The following is a 22,479-nucleotide window of genomic DNA, read 5'->3' as shown; positions in this document are numbered from 1 at the left end:
TGTATATTATCTCCATAAATTGTCAAAGGATTCCTAAATCTAAAGCCTAGAGAACAGAGTCACTTGCCCAAGAAGACCCAATAAGCGTGTGAATAAGTCCACTCCGCGATCAATGAGCAAGACGACCACGAACACTGAGGAAGCGCTCACTGCATCAGCCTTTTATCTACATTATGCCACGGGCCCCTCATAACAATTCTATGAAGTCGAGACAATTATTATTCCCATTTTACAGACGAGCCCTTGGCAAATGAGGCCCAGGAAGATAAATGCCACGTCACACAGGAAGGGAAATGGCGACACTGGGGTTTGACCTCAGAGTCCACTGCAATCAGACGTGCTTAGCCGCTGCCCAACGGTGCTGCTTCTCTGGGCTACTAGAGGGAACGCCACCGGGCAACACAGAGCTCAGCACGGGGGCTCCTCTGGGCATGAGCGGAGCCCCAAGGCGCAAGGTCCAGGCTCGGGTGGGCTGCACTTACCCGGGGCACTGGCGACGTCTGGGCGCCTTTCCGGGGCCCGCTGGTCTCTGGAGTGAGGTCACGGTGGTCCACCTGCATGTGGCTCTCCAGGTCCTCGGCACTCTCGAACTTGACGCTGCACTCGGGGCAGCGGAGGCCGGCGCAGGGCCGGTCGGCAGGCTCGGGCGGGGCCAGGCCACCCACCTGTCCGTTGGAGCTGCGGGCCATGCAGCCGGCGCAGAGGCCATAGGGGAGCCCGTTGACGTCGAGCTTCACCAGGTCCTGCTTGCTGCGAAACTCTTTGAGGCACAGGGCACACTTGTACAGCTTCTGCAGCCCCTGGCCGTTGGGGGAGGAGGCAGCCGAGCTGCCCGCCAGCTTCTGCATGTGGAAGGTGCCATGGATCTTGAGCTCGAGCGTGGAGGTGACCGTCTGCATGCAGACCACACAGCGGAAGCCTGTGAGGGAGTTGCGCAGGTCGGGGTGCATCTGGCAGTGCTCGATGAACTCCTCCTCGCTCTGCAGGGGCATCTTGCAGATGCGGCAGGTGCCCGTGTCCAGGCTCTTGCTGTGGGTCACCTTGTGCTCAGTGAGCGTCAGCAGCGAGGGGAAGCGCTCGCCACAGATGGGGCACATGTAGTGCTTGGCAGGGCCCCGGTGCGTCTGCAGGTGCTCCCGGAGGCCATTCTCCGAGAAGAAAGTCCGTGAGCACACGTTGCACTTGTGGCTGCCCTTGATGAACTCAGCCTTCTTCCGGGAGCCGTCGTCCTCGCCTGGCCGGATGTTGTGGTCCCGCAGCCTGTGGTTCTGCAGCAGCACCTCCATGGTGTAGGCCGCCCCGCAGATATCGCAGCCGTACATGGGTTCTGACGCGTCCACGTCATCCTCGCTCGCCTCGTGGCTGTTGGGCGCCTCGGGGTTCTTCAGCAGCACGCCCTGCAGCTCGGCCGGCTCGGCCTTCTTGGCGGTAGCCGGGGGCACGCCGTTGGCCGTGCCGTTCTCGGTGGCCGCGTCGAACACGCAGTGTTTCTCCCGCAGGTGCTTCTCCAGCAGGATGATGGCGTGGAAGGCCTTGCTGCAGAACCTGCAGTGGTACTTCTTGCTGTGCGTGGTGATGTGGCACTGCAGCTCCACCTCGGTGCTGAAGGTCTCCCCGCAGAAGATGCACTTGTGCGCCTTGGCCGGGTTGCCCAGGTGGCTGTGTTTGACGTGCACCTGCAGGTCGGCCTCCTTGCGGAAGTCCCAGTTGCAGGCCGTGCAGCGGTACATCTTCTTCTCGTTGCTGTGCTTTACCGCCAGGTGCACCTGGATGGACACCTTGGAGTCAAAGACCTCCTGACACAGGGTGCAGTGGTAGAGCACGAAGGTGTGCATGTCCAGCAGGTGCTTCTGCAGGTCGTCCACCGAGGAGAACTGCTTGTCGCAGCTCTCGCACACGTAGTGGGTCGACGTGGTCATGTAGTGAACCGTCAGGTGCTGCAGGAGGGATTCCTGGGAGTCAAAGTCCTCTTTGCACTGGGGGCACGCCTGCTTGCGCAGCAGCAGCTCCAGGTGCAGCTTCAGGTGGGTCTGGAAGCTCTCGAAGTTGGAGAACTTGAGGTCGCACTGATTGCAGGGATACTCGCCGTTGGAGATGGAGTTGGCGCTCACCGAAAGCCGCTGCCGCTTCGGGGAAGACACCTCCACGTCGGATGAGACCGGGCTCTGCTCCGCCTTGGACTTCTTGCTGTGGGCCAGCGGGATGTTCTTGTGGTTCTCCTTGATGTGCTTGGTGAGCTTCAGGATGGAGCCGAAGATGGGCGAGTTGGTGCAGTAGGGGCAGGAATAGACCTCCATGAAGGACTGCGCGGGCTGCACGACTGGGGACTCCAGCTTGGCGCTGCCGACGCTGCAGTGGGCCTGCTGGATGTGCTCGGTGAGGGAGGACTCGGTCAGGAATCCCATGGAGCACTGGTTGCAGAAGAAGGCGTTACTGCCGTCGGGCGGGTTGGAGTTGGGGCCGCAGTGGGAGACGCGGATGTGCTCCTGCAGGCTGTTGATGTCGGCAAACATCTCGGGGCAGTAGTTGCAGTGGAAGGCGGAGATGTTACTGAACTGCATCACGGGGTAGGCGTGGTTCTTGTGCAGCTTGCGGACGTGCTCATTGAGGTTGTAGAGCGTGGGCATGGAGTCTAGGCAGATCTGACACGTGTGGCTCTGCTGCGGCTTATCCGCGTGGATGGTCTTCAGGTGGATCTCCAGCACGGCCAGGCTGTTAAAGTCCCGCTTGGAGCAATAGGGGCAGCTGTAGACCACCTTGGACCAGCCCTGCCCGTCATCCCGCATTTTCTTCTGGCCCCGCAGTGGCTTCAAGGTGGAGTCCGGCGTGGAGCCTCGCTCCACGGAGGCGCTGGAGTCTGGAGTGGCGCTGCTCATGGAGGCCACGCTGCCCAGCACGGGGTCAGGGCTGACGCTGTGGTTGCTGGAGTCGGGCTGCCGGTGGCTGTCCAGGTGGCAGTAGACGCCCTCCACCGAGGAGAACTGCTCGGGGCACATGGGGCACTTGTGTTTCTGGTTGGCGTGGGCTTGGTGGATGTGGGCAAGCAGCGCGTTCTCGTCGACGAAGGCCTCGGGGCAGTGGATGCACTGCAGGTCGGCCTTCTCGGAGAGCTGGGGGTGGCGCGTGAGCACGTGCTTCTCCAGCTCCTCAGTCTGGCTGAAGGTGTCCTCGCAGTAGTCGCACATGAAGTCGTCCTTCTTGGGCCCCTTCTCCGACTTGGCCAGATGCTCCTTGTTCTTCTTGTGGGCCTGCATGTGGCTCTGCAGCGAGCTGGTAGAGGAGAAGCCGCGCTTGCAGACGGTGCACTTGAAGGGCTTGCTGGAGCTGTGGGTCTTCAGGTGGATCTTCAGGTGGTCGCTGCGGGAGAAGGCGGCCTCGCACTCGTGACAGTGGTACTTCTTGTCGCCCGTGTGCAGCTTGATGTGCCGGTCGCGGCTCCTCTTGTGCTTGAAGAGGCGGCTGCAGTAGGTGCACTTGAACGGCAGCTTGTCGCTGTGGATCTGCTCGTGCCTCTTCAAGTAGCTCAGGCGGATGAAGGACTTGTCGCAGAACTGGCAAGGGTACGGCAGGCCCGTGCCCCCTTCCTCCTCACCCAGGCCCAGGTCACACCCATCTCCGATCATCTGCGTGGGTGACGCAACATCCTTGCTGGAGGGAGACGAGGCCACCCAGGAGAGCTGTGGGTCGTCGTCACCATCTGCAGAGGGAAGGCAGAAGAGAGATTAAGAGGCAATTCCCAGGGCCGTGAGAGACAAGGACAGAGCCAGCTTCTTGAAAGCTCGCGGGCTGAGGCTGTGCAGCTGGCCAACTGCTGCAGGGGGAGTGGGGGGAAGGAGTCTGGGGGGCCGGAAGCAAGTGGACATGCGGGCCTTCCAGTCTGCAGAGGGGGTGGAAGAAGGGTGGCAGGATAAGCAGGGGACGTGCCTCTCCCCTGGGCAACACGTTCCTGGACCTCGCTGGATGCAGCACCCAGCCCCCCAACAGGAGGTGAGGTCAGTCACTTCCCTGATGGGGGGGGGGGGGGGGGGTGCAGCAGCCTGGGAAAAAAAGTCACCTGAAATGTCCTCAGAGACCATCAGTCCCATAGGCCCAAAGGAGGTAAGTCCCATCACTTGATCAAGACACGGGGCTTGGCTCCCCCTCCAACCCCTAGTCTGTGGGGGAAAATCCCACTGGTGCAATGGGACGTAAGCAAAACTCTGCAAGAAAATAAAATGCATTTTAATGAATTCGTCCACACCACGTTCCGCGGGGAAGGGGGGACTGATAAAGCTGGAACTGCTGCTTCAGGTGCACACAGACATATGAGGCAGAAGTTACAGGCACATGGTATCAGCCCCGAGAGCACACACGGGCGTAAACGAGGGGCACTGGAGAAGGGGCTGCAGGGTTCCCAGCCCAGACCATCCCAAGGGCGGTCGTTTTCTTTGTTCCCCCTCCACCCCCGGATTTGCCCCAAGTTATCTCAGGACCCTGGGTGATGGCCCGACGGTGTGGTGATCAGAGATGGGGCCAGGACCCAGGTGGCCACAGATCTCAGAGCCTAGTGGGCCCTTAAATCCCCTGTGGCGTGTGCGGATGGGACCTGCACAGACACCCTATGCGGCCCGCCCTCCCCAGGGACAGGGGCCACCCCCGCACTAGGGGTTGGCCATTTCTGGAAAAAACAAAGGCAAACCGGACACAGCAAATTAAACCAGTGAAGTTTCCCAAGACACGGCGGGGGTTGAACCGAGCCAGCCTGAGCAGGGAGTGAATTCCATGGCTCAAGTTTCGTGTTGGGTGGATTTTTAAGACTTAATAATGAATGAAACGGACCGCAGGCTGCTACGGGCAGGGGAGAGACAAACAAAAGCTCAGACTCGACTGCACTGACCTTGCTCTTCTAACCCCCGAGGAAACAGACCACGGCCCCCGCCTCTCTGGCCCCCAGCCAAGCCAGTTGAGTCTTCGGAAGCGCCTCACAGGTGGAACCCAGAAATTCTTGGCCAGAGGCAGCCCAGACCCTCTAGAAGGGAAAGGCAGGGGGACCACATTCCGAGGTTGGGCAGGCACCGGCACACACACCTGCACGCATAAACACACACACACACACACACACACACAGGTCACACGTCACTCCCACAACTCACACGTGAACTCCAACACACCAACACACACTCACACACATGCAGTCATACACTCATACCCACACACAATCACACACAGTCACATACTCTCACACACACACAAACATATCCATTCCCCTGCAATCACTCCCACATGCACACACAAGCTTGAACATACATGCACACTCACCTGCAGACACAAACACACACACCATCATGGAGGCATGGCTCAGACCGGGGGTCCCATACCCCCAGGCTCTCACAGCTGCCAACCCCAAGACTTGGAGAGACAAGCAAGGCCGGCTAAAGGGTCTTTCGGGGTCACTCAGAGCCTGCTCCTAGGGTCCACGCACCACCCCGGTGCCCGCCCGGGCCCTCTGGCCCCGACCGTGTGAAGATCTGCCTGACCCCAGCTGGCACCGCTGGCAGAGCTCTGCCTGGAAGGATGCCGCTCTCCAAAGCTTCCGGCCCAGAGTGCTGCATCTCCCAGCAGCCTCCCTGCCTCTGAAGCCCAGTCACCCAACCCAGAGCAGGGTGCCTCCCAAAGTGAGGGCACCCGCTCCCCTGGGAGCCTCACATTACAGGCCCTTTGGATGGGGAAGGACACGGGGCTACCAGCTCCTCAGATGAGATGCGGCGGGAGGCGCTCCGGCCCCTGCATGGTAGTTCCCAGCTCTTGCCAGCTGGGCTACGCGGGGCGCAGACAAAGGGACCCAAGGGGGGAGATTGCTGGAGCTGGGGCAGCTTGGGGGCGTGCTCGGCCCCCACCCCCTGGCCGGGCGCCACCAGCTTTTTATTATTTTGACGTCTTAGCTCAGACTCACGCAAGCTGCCACGGAGCCCTTCCTGTGTACCTCTGCTAAGGGCTGTTCTAACCACGAAGGAGGCAGAACCCAGGGCCCCTCCCACTGTACAGACGAGGAAACTGAGGCACAACCACAATGATGTCCCCCAGGGAAGGACAGCACCAGGCCTGTCCACAGTCAGGCCCCTTGACACAGGTCAGTCGTACAAGACTACACCTGAGTGGGTGAGACCAGGAGAGGCAACCCCGTGTCAAGCTCCCATGCAGTCATGGGCTGGCTCTCCTTTGAGCCCTGACAGGACCACCAGAATGGCCCATCATCTGCATTGCAGGGAGGGGCCCCCGAGGTCCCAGAGGTCCAGAAGCTGGCTGGAGCTCGCAGGGCCGAAGAATGTAAGACAGGCCAGTTCGTGGGTGAGGGGGGCAAGGAAGAGGCCTTGCCAGAAAGACCAAGCCCGGACACGTCTTTCGGTCACGTTGTCTGAGGATGAGAGCAGACACGTGCACTTGAACCCTGCTCCTCCATTCATCTGTCCGCCCCACAAGCGTTCCTCTAAACTCTCAGAGTCAGCTCACACATCTGCAAACAGGGACGTGTTGTGAGGGGTGGATCAGAAAACATAATGTGAAGAGGCACTCTTATTCCATCTACGTGAACTGTCCAGACCAGGCACATCTGTAGAGACAGAAAGCAGATTAGTGACTGCCTGAGGCCAGAGGAGGGAGCAGGGATTGACTGCAAATGGGCAAGAGGCATCCTTCTGAGATCATGGAAATGCCTGAAAGCTGGACTGCGGTGAGGACCGCACAGCTCTGTGAATTTACTTAAAAGTCACTGGATTGCTCACTTAAAACAAATGAATGTTATGGTATGCAAATTACACTTCAATAAAACTGATAAACAAAAGCACTATTTGGCCAATAATAATAATTAGCACAAATGAGTACCACTAGTGCTAATAAAATTAGCAGCTACATTTAGTGAGCATGTCCCAAGTGCCAGCACTGTGCTAAGTGCTTCTATTACCACAATTAATCTCTTTTCATCCTCCCATTGGTGACATCCCATTTTTGAGATGAGGAAGCTGAGGCTCGGCGAGGTGAGTAACTTGCCCTGAGTCACACAGCCGGATGCCCCAGTGGTGTCTGACCAGGATTGCGCGGTCTACTCTCACCCTGCTCCACCCGCACCCCCACCCAGTCTTTGAGAAGAAGCAACCTGCCCCAGCACCACGGTCCCCGAGGTTCATTGCGGGGCTGCCTGGCTGGCTTTATTTTTCTGCAAACAAGTCTCAAAACTAAAGCAAAGCACATTATTCTGGGAACAACAAACTGAGCAACTGCTGAGATTATAATCATCTGAATTGAAACGAAAATAAGGCTCCTTAAACTGAAAAGATCCAGTCAGGGGAAATGGGCATGTTGACAAATAAAGACCCAACTCAGATTGCCCTGTTTAAAGCCTTTTACCTTAACAACGTTTAACCTTGACTGCTGCCACCCCATCCCCTCCAAATGCATTTTGTTTGAGGGGGCACTTAGCTTACTCTTCTAGGAGCAGACTGGAGAGATGACTGGGGCCAGCACACTCAGGATGGATGGGTGTCCAGAAAAGGGGGGGTCCTTTTCTTACAGCGGCAACACTCCCCTCATGCTGACTGTTGGACATCACACAGTGCAGCCGGTGCAGCACTCGCCCTCAGGCAGATGTGCCGAAAGGGAAGGGGTGCAGAAACAGGATGAAGGCAACCCCAAGGTCCCCTTCAACTTGAATGTTTCAGAACTCAGGGAGAAGGTAGTTTCAAGGAAAGTCCAGCTCGACCAACCACCTTTTCATGTCCAAGTGAATGTTTGATAGAGTCTACTATGTGCCAGGCAGTCTTTTAAAAGCTTTACATGTGTTAACTCATTCAGTCCTCTCAACAGCCCAATGAGATAGGCACTAATATTATTATTTAATATTTCCCTGATCAGGTGAGAAAACTGAGGCACAGAGAGGCTGAGTAACTCGCCTAAAGCCACACAGCTTGCAGGCAGGAGAGCCAGGATTCAAACCCAGTTAGTTGGTTCTGAGTCGGTGCTTTCACCCACCATGCTACCCTGCCTCTCTCCTTTGGGAGGGGGCACTGTCACATGAGAATATCAAGAGGGAAATCCAGTGACTAATGCCAGATCCTTGGCCTCCCCCTCCCGCTAGAATGAGTACAAAGAAATATAACAAAATAAATAGAAAAATCACTTTCAAAAAGGAAATTAAAGTCATTTTAAAAGGATTAATCCTGGTGCTTCCCTGGTGGCGCAGTGGTTGAGAGTCCACCTGCCGATGCAGGGGACACGGGTTCGTGACCCGGTCCGGGGAGATCCCACGTGCCGCGGAGCGGCTGGGCCCATGAGCCATGGCCGCTGAGCCTGCGTGTCCGGAGCCTGTGCTCTGCAACGGGAGAGGCCACAACAGTGAGAGGCCCGCGTACCACAAAAAAAAAAAAAAAAAAAAAAAGGACTAATCCTGAAAAAAGGCCTGATAGGAAATGGGTTATATGGGGCTTTTGCAGTCTGCTGCAGGAAGAGGACGAAAATAAGCATAAAAGAGGGGAGGAATTTCGATAAAAACTCAATTATGTAGAAAAAAGAACATTAACTGGGCTTCAGGATACATCAGTGGCAGAAAGAGTCAGGTGGACCCCAAGCTCACATGGCCACACTTGGTGAATTCCACAGGCTGAGGCCACAGCAATGACAACGTGGCCTCAGACACACCTTGTCTGGACAGAGCAGAGTGGCCGCCACCCAGGATGGCTGGGACCCTCGGCTCCACGCTCCTCCAGTCACAGAGAATCAAGGTCGGGGCTGCCGAGGAAGTACCTGGATGCAGGAGAGAGAGTAGCTAGCCCACAGGCCCAGAGGAGTGAGTGGAAAGGGGGACCTTCCTGCAGCGAGGGGCACAGGCTGAGGAGGGCGGGAGCCCTCTGTCACTGAAGTTGTGCTAGAGGAATAAACGGCTCTGAAAAGAACAGTGAGGGGGAAGGTGTAAACAGCCAATGCCCGGGCAGCTCCAGGTTTCTAGAACATTCCTGGGATGGGCAGGTCCATTCAAGTGAATAAAAATGACCACCAGCCTCCAGAGGGGACAAAAGCTGAGCGGTCCCAGGAGTGGAGTTTCCATCAAGTCCACAAGTGCCCCCAGTGTGGGGTACTGTGCTGGGGATTGAGGGCTCACTCGAGTGCACCCCACCTGGGCGCTGCCCCATGGATAGTCCAGACCATGCACAGCAGGCAGACTTGGGACAAGCAAGGGGCCTGAGGGAGACACGCTGGGGCAGAGGAAAGAGCACTGGACAGAGAGTCCAGCAGGAGACCTGGCCCTCAGCTGCCTCCACGTAATATGGGAAGTTGGAATTTGAGCCTCAAGAGTCCCCTGTGGATGAATATAAAAGTCATTTTGGACAATATTCCAATCATCCAGATTCTTTCCATAATAGCCACAAAAAGGCTCGACGATTCCTCACGAAGCCCCAAAAGGTCTCCTTGCTATTCACCCAATTCCATGGGAAAATAAAAATTGCTATGGAGGCAAGTTCCCTCCCCACAAGACAAAGCACTCTATGGTGCTCCAGGTAGAGCCTCCCCTCTGTCCTCGTTGGGAATTCCAGGAATGGGAATAACTGTGGCCCGACCCCAGACTCAGGAACCATCTACGCCAATCCCGCTTGATATAGAGGAAGAAGCTGAGGCCCAGAGAGAGAAGAAAACTTCCAGGGACAGTAAATTGTTAGTGGTCACCTCGAATACTGTGTTCAGGAGGATTCTGAGGCCCTGTCTGGGCTCAGAAGAAATGAGTGCTGAAATCGATTGGTAATGTCTGCCACGAGCAGAGGAGTGCACAAGTGGAATGTTCAAAGAGTGGGGAGCAAATTGGAGGAGGAGGTCTCCTGATTCCCAGTGCTAGAGAAGAAGCCTTTAACCATCAGGTTTTCTCTTTCAAGAAGGGAACTGTGGCATGCCCTCTGAAAAGGAGGCTTTAGGGCAGGATCACCAAAATCCTGTTGTTCAAGCAGAGACAACAGCATTTGACAGGTACTGTGGAGCTGTGTTGTAGTCTAGAGAGGGGTCTCCAGCCAGGGATAAGGGTCAGCAGGTCCAACCCTGCTGATGGTGAGGTCCACCCAAAGTGGGCACAAAGCAGCCCAGGCATCCTGGGAGGGCAGATCAATGCTCCCCAGAGCCCGAGGTGACAAAAGCTGCAAGACATGAATGTGCTTCAGGACACACCACTGACTGCACTTCCCACAGAGGCAGCCAGAACCAGACAGGTGGCTTCCACACATGAAACGATGCAAATTCAGCTGGAGGAACATCTGGGTGAATTGCTGATCTCTTCTTAGGAAACTTCAAATCTCTACCCATCTGTCTCCCTGTGCTCCCTGTAAACCTGGTGCAGCAGAGGGATCTGTGGGGAGCCTGGATCTGTGACAAACTCGGTCCCAGAGGACACTCTGTTGCTGGGAGGGTGGGAGTGCTTCTGCCTCTGTGACACGGCTGGACTGGGCAATCTCTGAGGCCTTTTCCTGGGGCTGCTTCCAGTAAACTGTGGTGTGAGCTTCCTGAGAGGCCCAGCAGTTAACCTCTGGACCAGAGTGGGGTCCTGGATCCCACGGTATGAAGGCCCAGTAGGAGACGGAGGCTGCCAGGCCAGAGCTCCCAGCTGGGTGGGGCATCCTCACTGTCTCCATGCCTACCAGGGACTCAGCCCCCAGAGGCAGCAAGCATCCAGACTCAAACTAGGCCCAGGGGGGCCCACCAACAAGAAGGCGACAAGAGTGCCTGCCCTGGTCCTTACCTCTTACCAGGTGACAAAGCTGGTCATCCATCCCAGAATACTCTGCAACTCAGTTATAGGCACACATGTAGGATCAGTGCAAGGGGGAGGGGAGGCAAGAGGAAGTTAACGGGCCATCACTCACCTTGTTTAACACAGATGGGGAAACAGAGGCCACATAGCAGGAGCAGACAGATCCAGAACTAAACTCATAAAAACCACAGTAGTTACTATTTATGGAACATTTTCTATAAACCAGATCCTTTGCCAGCATTTTCTCGTTTGATTCTCACAATATCGCTATGAGGTAGGTGCTATTACATCCCCTTCTTTCTAACCGTGCAAACTGAGGCTCCAAGAAGGAAAGCAACTTTCTGAGCACATGGAGTTAGCAAGTGGCAAATGTACCACTACCCCCACCCCAAATCCACTCACTAACCACTGGACTACACTGCCTCTCCAGGCCCTGAGTGCCAGTTCAGGGCCTGCCCCACTGCAGAAGCTGCTCAGTGCCAACCCCTACAACTCAAGGACAGCCAAGAAGAGGTCCTCATACTTTATAACCCCACCCGCCACAAAGACAAAGACATGTCCCAAAGTGGGCAGAGTCGGTGGCTGGCTTTACCAAGCTGGATTACCCGAGGCTGGCTCTGATGCCAAACACCAACGAATGTAGCTGGTCTCTTGCCTCACTTGGTGGCAGACGGAGCAGGATGCTTAAATAATCTGTGCAGAGATTGTGGTAGGCAAGGTAATGCCCCCCCCCCAACAACAAGATGTTCATATCCTAATCCCCAGAACCTAGGAATATGTTACATTACATGGCAAAGGTGAATTAAGGTTGCAGATAGAATTAAGGATGCCAATTAGATGACCTTCGGATGAAGAGATTATACTAAATTACCTGGGAGAGCCCAATGTAATCACAAGGGTCCTTAATGCAGACGAGGGAGGCAAAAGAGGAAGTCAGAGTGATACGATTGCTGGCTTCGAAGATGGAAGGGGCCCACAAGCCAAGGAATGTGGGCAGACTCTAAAAATGGGAAAGCCATGAAAACACATTCTCTCCAGAGCCTTCAGAAAGTAACACAGCCCTGCGGTTTTAGCCCAGTGAGATCCATGTCAGACTTCTAATTTACAGAACTATAATATAATAATTCGTTCTTGTTTTAAGCCGGTTAAGTCCATGATAATTTGTTACAGCAGCAATAGGAAACGAATACAGATATTGGTACCAGGAGAGGGGTGATGCTATTACAAATACCTGAAAAGCGTGCAAGTGGCTTTGGAATTGGGCAGTGGGCAGTGACTAGAAGAATTTTCAAGAATGTGGTAGAAAAAGCCTATATTACCTTTAAAAGATTATTCATAGAAAAACTGACTCTGTTAGTGAAGACTCAAAGGGAAGTAAGGAATACATTTGAGAAAACCTAAGTCACCGGAAAAAATACCTAAATCATCATGAACAAACGGATAAGAGAAACATGAACGTTAAAGGCACTGATGGCGAGGGCTTAGAAGATGAGTAACTTGATATTGGAAACTGGAAGAAAGGGATACTTGTTATACAGTGCCAGGAAGCTTTAGGGAATCATGTCCCACAGTTATGTGGAAAACAGGACTAGTGATAGATAAAAATGGATATTTAGCTGAGGGGATTTCCAAGCGACATACTGAAGGTATGGCCTGTTTTCTTCTTGCTGCTTGTAGTGGAGAGGAAAGAGATGGATTGAGAGAAGAACTGTTAAGCAAAAAGAACCAGGAATTGATGATTTTGGAAATTCTCAGCCTAACCAAATTGCAAAAGACACTATAATTAAGAGATCCACTATCAGCAAATCACGCTCTAGGGAAAAGACTGAGAGTGTGACTATACATTTTGCTAATATCTCAGAAGAATCAAAAGGTTGGAACACTCAGTCACACAAAAGACTCTTTGAAGAGATTAAGAATGTGGCAGACGGAGCAGGATGCTTAAATAATCTGTGCAGAGATTGTGGTAGGCAAGGTAATGCCCCCCCCCCAACAACAAGATGTTCATATCCTAATCCCCAGAACCTAGGAATATGTTACATTACATGGCAAAGGTGAATTAAGGTTGCAGATAGAATTAAGGATGCCAATTAGATGACCTTCGGATGAAGAGATTATACTAAATTACCTGGGAGAGCCCAATGTAATCACAAGGGTCCTTAATGCAGACGAGGGAGGCAAAAGAGGAAGTCAGAGTGATACGATTGCTGGCTTCGAAGATGGAAGGGGCCCACAAGCCAAGGAATGTGGGCAGACTCTAAAAATGGGAAAGCCATGAAAACACATTCTCTCCAGAGCCTTCAGAAAGTAACACAGCCCTGCGGTTTTAGCCCAGTGAGATCCATGTCAGACTTCTAATTTACAGAACTATAATATAATAATTCGTTCTTGTTTTAAGCCGGTTAAGTCCATGATAATTTGTTACAGCAGCAATAGGAAACGAATACAGATATTGGTACCAGGAGAGGGGTGATGCTATTACAAATACCTGAAAAGCGTGCAAGTGGCTTTGGAATTGGGCAGTGGGCAGTGACTAGAAGAATTTTCAAGAATGTGGTAGAAAAAGCCTATATTACCTTTAAAAGATTATTCATAGAAAAACTGACTCTGTTAGTGAAGACTCAAAGGGAAGTAAGGAATACATTTGAGAAAACCTAAGTCACCGGAAAAAATACCTAAATCATCATGAACAAACGGATAAGAGAAACATGAACGTTAAAGGCACTGATGGCGAGGGCTTAGAAGATGAGTAACTTGATATTGGAAACTGGAAGAAAGGGATACTTGTTATACAGTGCCAGGAAGCTTTAGGGAATCATGTCCCACAGTTATGTGGAAAACAGGACTAGTGATAGATAAAAATGGATATTTAGCTGAGGGGATTTCCAAGCGACATACTGAAGGTATGGCCTGTTTTCTTCTTGCTGCTTGTAGTGGAGAGGAAAGAGATGGATTGAGAGAAGAACTGTTAAGCAAAAAGAACCAGGAATTGATGATTTTGGAAATTCTCAGCCTAACCAAATTGCAAAAGACACTATAATTAAGAGATCCACTATCAGCAAATCACGCTCTAGGGAAAAGACTGAGAGTGTGACTATACATTTTGCTAATATCTCAGAAGAATCAAAAGGTTGGAACACTCAGTCACACAAAAGACTCTTTGAAGAGATTAAGAATGTGACTCACAGGCTTCCCTGGTGGCGCAGTGGTTGAGAGTCCGCCTGCCGATGCAGGGGACACGGGTTCGTGACCCGGTCCGGGGAGATCCCACATGCTGCGGAGCGGCTGGGCCCGTGAGCCATGGCCGCTGGGCCTGCGCGTCCAGAGCCTGTGCTCCGCGACGGGAGAGGCCACAACAGTGAGAGGCCCGCGCACCGCAAAAAAATAAAAATAAATAAATAAATAAAAAGAATGTGACTCACATATCCTCTATGTCAAACCAGAGAGCATCTAGGAAATTTGGGGGCATTGCCCTGGAGCCATCCCAGAAGAAGCCAAAAGTAGGGATCAGATTATCTAGAAAAAAACCTATGTAGGGACCTCCTGTCTAAAGGTGTAGATCCCCCATGACATACACAGGAGACCCACAAGCTTCTTGAAAAGTTTATACCAGCAGAAACACTGCCAGCTTGGACCAAAAAGGAGAAGGAAGAAGGCTGAGGAGCCCCCCCCATATTCTACAGGCAGGAAATAGGCTAATAAAATTACTCAGCTGCAAACATGTGATAATTTCCATTTAAAAAAAGAAAAAGAAATGATAACTCAGAGGGCAAAGCCAGAGAGTAGAACTTTGAGCCCAGAGGGTGGTACCATGAGCCACAGTGGATGAGATCACTACTGGACTAGGTTCAGATTCTGGCACTGAATAAGCATAGGGATGTATGTAGAGGCAAGTACACCCATCCCCTCTTGTTCTTTCATTTTCCCAACTCTTGAGAGCGGGAATCTGATGAATTGGTCTCTGAGAGGCTTTGTAGCTCTAAGAGTCTGTGATCAACTAGTGATGGCTTCCCTGGATACAGAAATGAGGAATGCCAGATAGTAGGTATCCCAGCTTCCTGCTGGATATCTCCCAGTCTGTGTTCTTTCCCTCGGCGCATATTTGTTGAGTCTGCTCTATATGCCTGGACCTCTGAGGGTTGCAGAAGGTACCTAGCATTCTTAGGTTTCTCTGCTCTTGTCTGCCCAACCTCTCTGTCAATTAGTTACTGTCTCAAGTTTCAACTCTAAACCAAGGCTTTGCCACTTTGAAGCACTTTATTTATTTATTTATTTATTTATTTATTTATTTATTTTGCGGTACGCGCGGGCCTCTCACTGCTGTGGTCTCTCCCGTTGCGGAGCACAGGCTCCGGACGTGCAGACTCAGCGGCCATGGCTCACGGGCCCAGCCGCTCCACGGCATGCGGGATCTTCTCGGACCGGGGCACGAACCCGCGTCCCCTGCATCGGCAGGCGGACTCTCAACCACTGCGCCACCAGGGAAGCCCTTGAAGCACTTTAAAAGAGGTGGGAAAAAACCTTTCATGTAAGCAGTAGTCAGTCGTGCATGTAGATATTTGATTTCCCTAAAGGGACATTTGAGGGTATGGTGTAAAGGTTGGAGGCCCAACCCCTGAGAAATCAAGAGTCCACCCTGAGAAGAAAGGGGAAAAGGCAGCTGGAATGTCTTTCCTCAGAGGTAGGCCAAGGAGCCTCATAAAGGATACCAGGAGCTGACATGGCTCCACCTAAAATCTTGAATTAGAATTATGCTTTTAGTAAAAATAACAGCAATTTGTATTCACCCTTCCCTGCTCCAGGGAGCTCAGAGTGCCTTTGCAGCTATGATCTCATCATCACCAATGAGGCCACAGACAGGGAAGGCAGGGATCATTCTTTCAGTTTGGGAATAAAAATTAAGCAGGTTGGGCGGGAGTGGTGCTCAAGGGTCAACAGGCAGCATGAGGGTGGAGGCTGGCATGCAGAGGTCAGTGGCCCCAAACTGAGAGGAGGAGCTGGCCCTGGTGGGTGAAGGGTGGGGTCCTATTCTTTGACCCACCTCTAAGGGACACTTGGCACATATCCTTGAGGGCCCACAGACCTCCCAACAGACTGAAAGCCATGGCCTGGCATGCCTTTTTCTAGCTGTCTCTAGGGGCTGCTGAAATGCCACCTGACAGCAAATAACTGCCATCCAGGCCCTTAATAAACCTTCCGGGGAACCAAAAACATCAGCATTATTTTGAAGACTCAATCAGTCTCAAGGAGACATCAGCCACTGGGAGACAGCAGAACCATATTTTGAGAGTATGGGCTCCCTTAGACTGAGCTGCCACTCGTTGGCTGTGTGACGGTTGTCAAGTCACTGCACCTCTCTGAGCCCCCATTTCCTCAACCATAGGATGGGGATAATACGAGTGTCTACCTTACAAAATGGGTAATGTGTACATGCTGCTAAGCATTCAATAAATGAAGGAGGTTACTAGTGTAACTTATACTATTTTCATTAATTGTAAATCCCATCAACTGTATGGCCTTTAAAATTTTACACAGCATTTTCACGCCCATTATCCCTTTGACGTTGGAGCAGCTCCTCATGGTTGAGGTAGTGGTGGTGGCTGTTATTTCCATATCACAAGCAAGCAGGGTGCCACACACCCAGGGATCCTGGGATGGAACCCAGCATCCCACCCAGCCTGCGTCCCTCTTTCACACTCAAAGGATCTGGGTTTACACAGTAAGCTGCGTGGTCAACCCCACGGATGAGGAAACAGAACAGAGAGGTTAGATCAAACCCCGATGTCACAGAGCAGAAGGTAAGTGGAAAAGCTGGGACTGGACTCCCAGCTGGACTGAGAGAGATGATGACCTGAGCAGGGGGACACAGATCACCGTGACTGTCCTCTCACCAGATGGTCTGGGGACCACCCAGTTATCAGTTATTTTGTAAAAATGCCAACATTTAGAAATCAAGAACACTCAACGTTTTTTAAAACATCCACTTCTGAGTTTTCTGGAAGGAGAAGGCAAAGACCTGGAGACACAGGACCTGCATTTGGTGCAGCCATGACAGAGCAGAACTGCAGCTCCCCGTTAGAACCAGGTGCTCACTCTCCTGTTTGTCCAGACCCACAGGGCTCCCTTCCTCATTATGAGGTGTCCTGGGCCCCAAAGGCACTTGTGTTTGCTTGGCAGCTGAGTCCAGCAGCTGGACTTAGGAGCCTTAGACTCCCAGCTCCATCAAGTTAATGAACCTCCTCAGCTGTACAGAAGAATAAACCTGCCTCAGTTTCCTCATCTGTAAAATGGGAATAATAACAATAGTCCCAATTATAGAGTTGCTAATGAAAATGAAATAAGTGAATATTTGTAACAGGTTATATATGAGAAATGCTCTATAAAATAAAAATAGTCACTGGCTACTGGCTCCCAGCTCAGCATAAGGTCACAGTGCAGAGAAAGGGAGAGAGAGACAGGCAAGAAAGGCAGGCAATTGCCGTGATGGTTTGAATGGGCACAAGACAGTGAGGGGTCCCACCTCCCTGAGTTCTGATTAACAACCAGGAAGGTCTAAGTTAAGGACAAGCAGTTACCCCCCTACAGAAGATGATTTTCTAAGCAAAAGACACTCAACCTGCATAAAGGCCCATCGGGTCCTTGCCATTTACAATCCCAGGACACCAGAGAGGAAAGAAGCCTACAAGAGCCCCCAGCCCAACCCCCTCATCGTATAGACAGAAAACTCAGGCACCAGCAGCCTCGCTGGCACTTGCACCCGGGTCTCCAGGCTCACGGTGAAGGGCGTGGGGGATGAGGCCTGACTCCCAGAGCACCCCTGCCCCTCACCCACTAGGCTGCCATCCCAAAGGGCTGCTGGACACCCAGGACAGGAAGGGGACATCTGCCTTTCCCCTTGAAGCCTCTGACCCCACAGAACACACAGCCTGCCCGGCTACTCCATCCCTTAGACAAATTTACTTAGCACTGATACTGAAAATGCAATTGAGCTTGAGTTTTATTGCAGAAATTAAACATACCAGGAAAAAAAAAAATAGAGCACTCGTCAACTCGCCCGAGAGCTGGCGGTGATCAAACTAGCTAAGGTGGAGTGTCACGATAGGCTCCTGCCAGGGACAAAGGGCCCCAATATTCCCCCTTGAGCCCCAAAGATGGGGCCCTTGTTACTAGCAGAGGGGCTCTGGAAGGCTTTTCCATCAGCCCCCTGGCCGGCCCCCCTGCACTCCCCGACCTCACCCCACCAGCCTCCCACCGTCGCGGCTGCAGAGAGTCTCCGAAGTCACCTCCATGAGCTTTCACGAAATGACACCACCAAGGGCCGGAGCAAAGGGCTCTCTGCTCGACTCGAGAGAAAGCAAGATGCTTTCAGGGTTGAATCACTGTTTTTCTTTCCTCCCTTTGGAGATCGGCAGAGCCCACATTCAGCCGTGTTCGTGGACCTGGGACTGGAAACAGCTGCGCTCTAATTACATGTAAAGTGTACCAAAACATCCTTTTTATCACAGACTGGAAATCTGTTAGCATCTGTCTCTCCTTTGTTTCTTCCACAAGATACAAGCTTGTTTCTACATTTTTCTCACCTGTAGCGGTGATTAAAATTCATTATAAATGAAAGGAGTGAACAGAGAAACAAGTTCCTCTGTGTACCCTTCTAAACTCAAATTAGAAACAGCTGTTTGCTAATTCATGCAGCGATGTTTTGTCGTGCTCTGTGAATCAATAATAACTCACCTTATTGCTGCAGAAATTTTTGGATAATCCATATATTTAATTCGGCGTTGGGTTCTCCAGGCAGGAATGTGGTGGCAGAACATCCCAGCTGCCCTCAGGTGGGCACGAGGGGACTCTGGTTCACTCGCTGGAGACGTCCACAGTGCCCCGGCAGAGAACCCCAAACTCGGAGGCACCCAGCACCTCTCCCCTAGACACGGGTCCTGGCAGGACCAGAAGGAAACCCCAAAACAGTCTCCTCGTCTCTCCTCCCCTCCCTGGAACCAGCCAAAAAAAAAAAACCAACTCTGATTAAACGCAAACCACACACATCCTCCAGCCACTGGAGGGAACAGCAGAATTAAACCTCTAATTGGTACGTGGAACAATTTAAAACTATTAAGTATAGGTGAAACTTTTCTGTAAGAAAATACTCCTTTGATTAGGATTAAGTTTATTTGGATAGCATTCTTCCCTTCCCTACGTTATAGCTGCAGATGTCAGAGTTGCAGTCTGGAAGTCCTCGAATTTTCTGAGAAGTGTTCAGGCATCTCCTCAGCCAACTTCAGAGGAAAGAGTATGTGGCATCCAGAGCTGCAGCCCTACCTGAGGCTCTGAAAGGGAGAGGATATTCTTTCTCCTTTGTGGGGAGGGAGGTGAGCAACACCTTCAGAAGCCCGTACTGCCACCACGGCACGCCCGGCCTGGTCAGCAGGGTCTCCTCCTTCAAGACACTGCCCCCAGGAAGCCTTCCCTGACTCCCTCTGCCACCACTGCTGCCCTTCCCTGACCTTGGGGGCACTGCCACTTTTCACCCTGCACTGTGGCACTTGGCATCACTGTCTATTTTGAGTCCTTGGGGAGCCCCTGTGTCCCCCCTCATTCTTTCAGGTCTGAAACATAGTCACACTGAGACACTTTTTGAACCTCAGACTGGTATCACTGCCCACGGCCCAGTCCCACCCTGCAGCCACCAACCACAGAGCCCCCCGTGAGTGCCAAGCTCTTCATAAGCTTTACCTCATTAAATCCCCACCTCCATCCTACGTGGTGCCCACCATCATTTTCCCCATTTTACAGATCAGACACCTGAGACTCAGAGAGGGCAAGGGCCCCGAGTTTCACAGCAGGTAGTGGAAAGAGCCTGGAATTATCCCATATTTCTCCAGAAAGCCATCAAACTAAGGAGACAGCAGTCCAATGCATCCAAGGGGTCTGCCTAACACAGCTCACACTCATCTGCAGGGCCCTAGGGAGCTTTCCCTTGGGGAAGGCCCGGACAGCTCCCTCCCGGGAAGGATCAGCGAAGTGTGAGCAGGGAGGTGCCATATGCTGGGAAGCAAGGGCACTCAAATTGTGCTTTGAGGAAGGAGGCGGCTCTCCACTGACCCGCGTCCCCCAAACGTGGGATGTGCACCATCATTAGAACCCATGGTGATTTAGGGTGCAGCCTAACACTGATGCACAAAGTGAGAAAGTTCGTGCCCCTTCAATTCCCTTTTCAGCCATCAGGCAGAGGAGAAGGGCTCCACTTGGTGCTGTGTCCTTAATTTCTCTCTAACGTTCCAACAAAGAGAGAATAGACCCCAAGGCTCAGGGTTTTCAGAATACCAAAGCTCTGGCTGGGATAACTTGAATGTGGGCTTTTCTTTGGGTCTGTTTTCAATTTACTTTTAAGGTCACTGCCTACTTACAGCAAATGATACTGATTTTCCATTGGCAGAATTAAATAAATAAATTAAAGTACAAAAAGAGGACTTAAAGAAAAATACTAGGTAAATCATAGCACCAGTGATACGGAAATCTTGCAAAAATTACGGCAGAGGGATACAAATGACCAAAGCCTGGGACATCCAGGGTAGAAGTGAGCGTGGAAGCTGGAAATCTCAGGACCAGCAGGCTGAAGTCTGCGTGGTCTCTCCAGGGCTTTGCCCCTGAAATGCTTTTCCAGCCCCAGCTCCTCCAGGGAGAAGACGTGAGAGACGGTGCCAGGTAGGGCCTGGGAGCTGAGGCTCAGGAATAGCTGTCCTAAGAGCCTGCTGCCACACCCGGCCCCCCGCTCAGCAGCCCTCCGCCCCTCAGGCCATGCCCCCCAGTCCCTAGAGACCCGGCTTAGCTCTGTGCTCACAGCAATCAGGCCAGGTGGCAGGGGGAGGTCACAGGCAGGGCATCTGGGCGAGGCCTGAGACAGATTGAGGAGGTCTCAGTGCTCCCTGAGGGAGGGAGGCCCCGGGGAGAATCAGAGCTCATCCACACAGGAGCTGCCGCCTCCCCTCCAGGTCTGGTTGGCCCCAGGCAGAACACAGCAAAACCCACGGCACTGGGCCGGGGCCTCTCCCAGCGGGCTGGACCAGCACCTTGGTTCTGGGGCTGCTTCCAGCCCCAAGCAGCTGTGTGACCTTGGGAAAGCCCCTGGCCTCCGGGCTCTCCTCACCTCATTTACAGAACACAGCTTGTAACCTGACTTTCTTACTGGAGGTGTGGACAGAGGAAGTATTCAATGAAGGTAAAGAATGTGAATAAATGACCAGATTCGTATTATAATTTTCACAAAACCCAGTATCAGAGAAAACCACATGGCACTTCTAACCTAGAACTTGAAGCGTCTAACGTAGAGCTAAAGACATGGAAAGATGATTAATAAGTATGCTATATTTCATATTAAATATGTACATACATGCCTATAACATATGGATAACAAATGACATTGATTATGTGCTAGACATTTCTTGTTTGCTCCATGTCACACGTTGTCTCATTTAATATTCACAACAGTCTGACGACTTATTCTTGCCAGCCCCCATTCTGCAGATGAGAAAACTGAGGCTTACAAAGGTTAATTAACACTTCCAGGGTCCTACAGGTCAGAAATGGCCGAGCTGGGCTTTGAATGCGGGTCACCTGACCTCGCAGGCTGTGCTTTTAATCACCCTGAGATGCTGTGTGTGCGAATCACCATATGGGAGTGAAGGAAACTGAGTGGGTGACACCTGCTCAGAAGCAAGAACATCCCCGCTCCCACCTCCGGAGCCAGCTTCACTTAGAGCCCAGGATGGATGCCCAATCAAGAACCCCGGGAGGATGCAGCGTCGAGTCCTCATTTTCAGCCCAGACACATCTTGGGGGACACTCTGCTCGGGCTGGGAGGGTCAGACTTCTGCAGACAAGGCAGGCAGGCTGTCTGACCTCGAAGCCCGATCCACTGTTTTTCACCTCAGTCGAATCCACAGAGAACCAGCTCAAGGATCCCCCCAGCATCTGGAGAACTGAGGAGCCTCCCACAGCTGGGAGGATGGAAGCACTCCCCCAAAATACTTGCTCTCTTTGCCCCGTGATGTGTCAGGGGCCCTCTCGGCAATCCCGCAAGACCGTCACAGATTGGTCCCATTGCATAGAACACACTGGGGACGGAGAGCGGAAGGGCTTTTGCCTCGGCAGGCGCCCCAGGCACGTGCATCACAGCCCTCGGCCACTCGGTCCAGCCGCAGCTGGGGTGGACGGTCTGAGCGCCGGGGCCTGAGGCCCCACCTCAAGCTCTCACCTCCAGGGCTCTGCCTCTCTCCAGAAGGTGGTCCTCAACCAAAGGGGGACTGGAGCCTGCGGGGCATCTTGCACATACAGGAAGGTCCCAGCAGAATTGAGCCCAGGGGTCCGCAGCCGTGACCTTGACACTCCTCCTCAATACTGCCCTTTCCCTTCCCTGCCTCACTCTCCCTGTCCCTCACTCCTGCTTCCTAGAGCACCTACCTCCCCATCGTAGAACCTGGACCCAAGTCCTGGTCTCAAGCTCTCCATTCAGGAAACCCATCCACGACACTTACCTAAGGTGGTGGCGCCAGATTCGGAAGCCAAGTCCATCCAGTGATTCACCATGCTCGGGTCACCTTCCAGACTTGTGCCCTACTTCTTTACTTACCTACTTTTTTTTTTTTTTTTTTTTTTTTTGGTTACCGCGGCCCTCCACTGTTGTGGCCTCTCCCATTGTGGAGCACAGGCTCCGGACGAGC

General features: G+C 52.6%; 1 protein-coding gene across 1 annotated transcript in view; it reads right to left on the bottom strand.

Moving 5' to 3' along the window:
- The window catches only part of ZNF423 (zinc finger protein 423), a 281,514-nt gene that overhangs the window by 141,719 nt on the left and 117,316 nt on the right, over nucleotides 1–22,479 (bottom strand). Inside the window, exon 3 of the mRNA XM_007459483.1 lies at nucleotides 483–3,697. Within this exon, the coding sequence (XP_007459545.1) occupies nucleotides 483–3,697 (3,215 nt within the window). The remainder of the gene's footprint in view (nucleotides 1–482; nucleotides 3,698–22,479) is intronic.

The sequence above is a fragment of the Lipotes vexillifer genome, unplaced genomic scaffold (genome assembly GCF_000442215.2).
Source record: "Lipotes vexillifer unplaced genomic scaffold, Lipotes_vexillifer_v1.1 scaffold342, whole genome shotgun sequence".
Lineage (NCBI taxonomy): Eukaryota > Metazoa > Chordata > Mammalia > Artiodactyla > Lipotidae > Lipotes > Lipotes vexillifer.
This window is presented reverse-complemented; position numbering and strand designations above follow the sequence as displayed.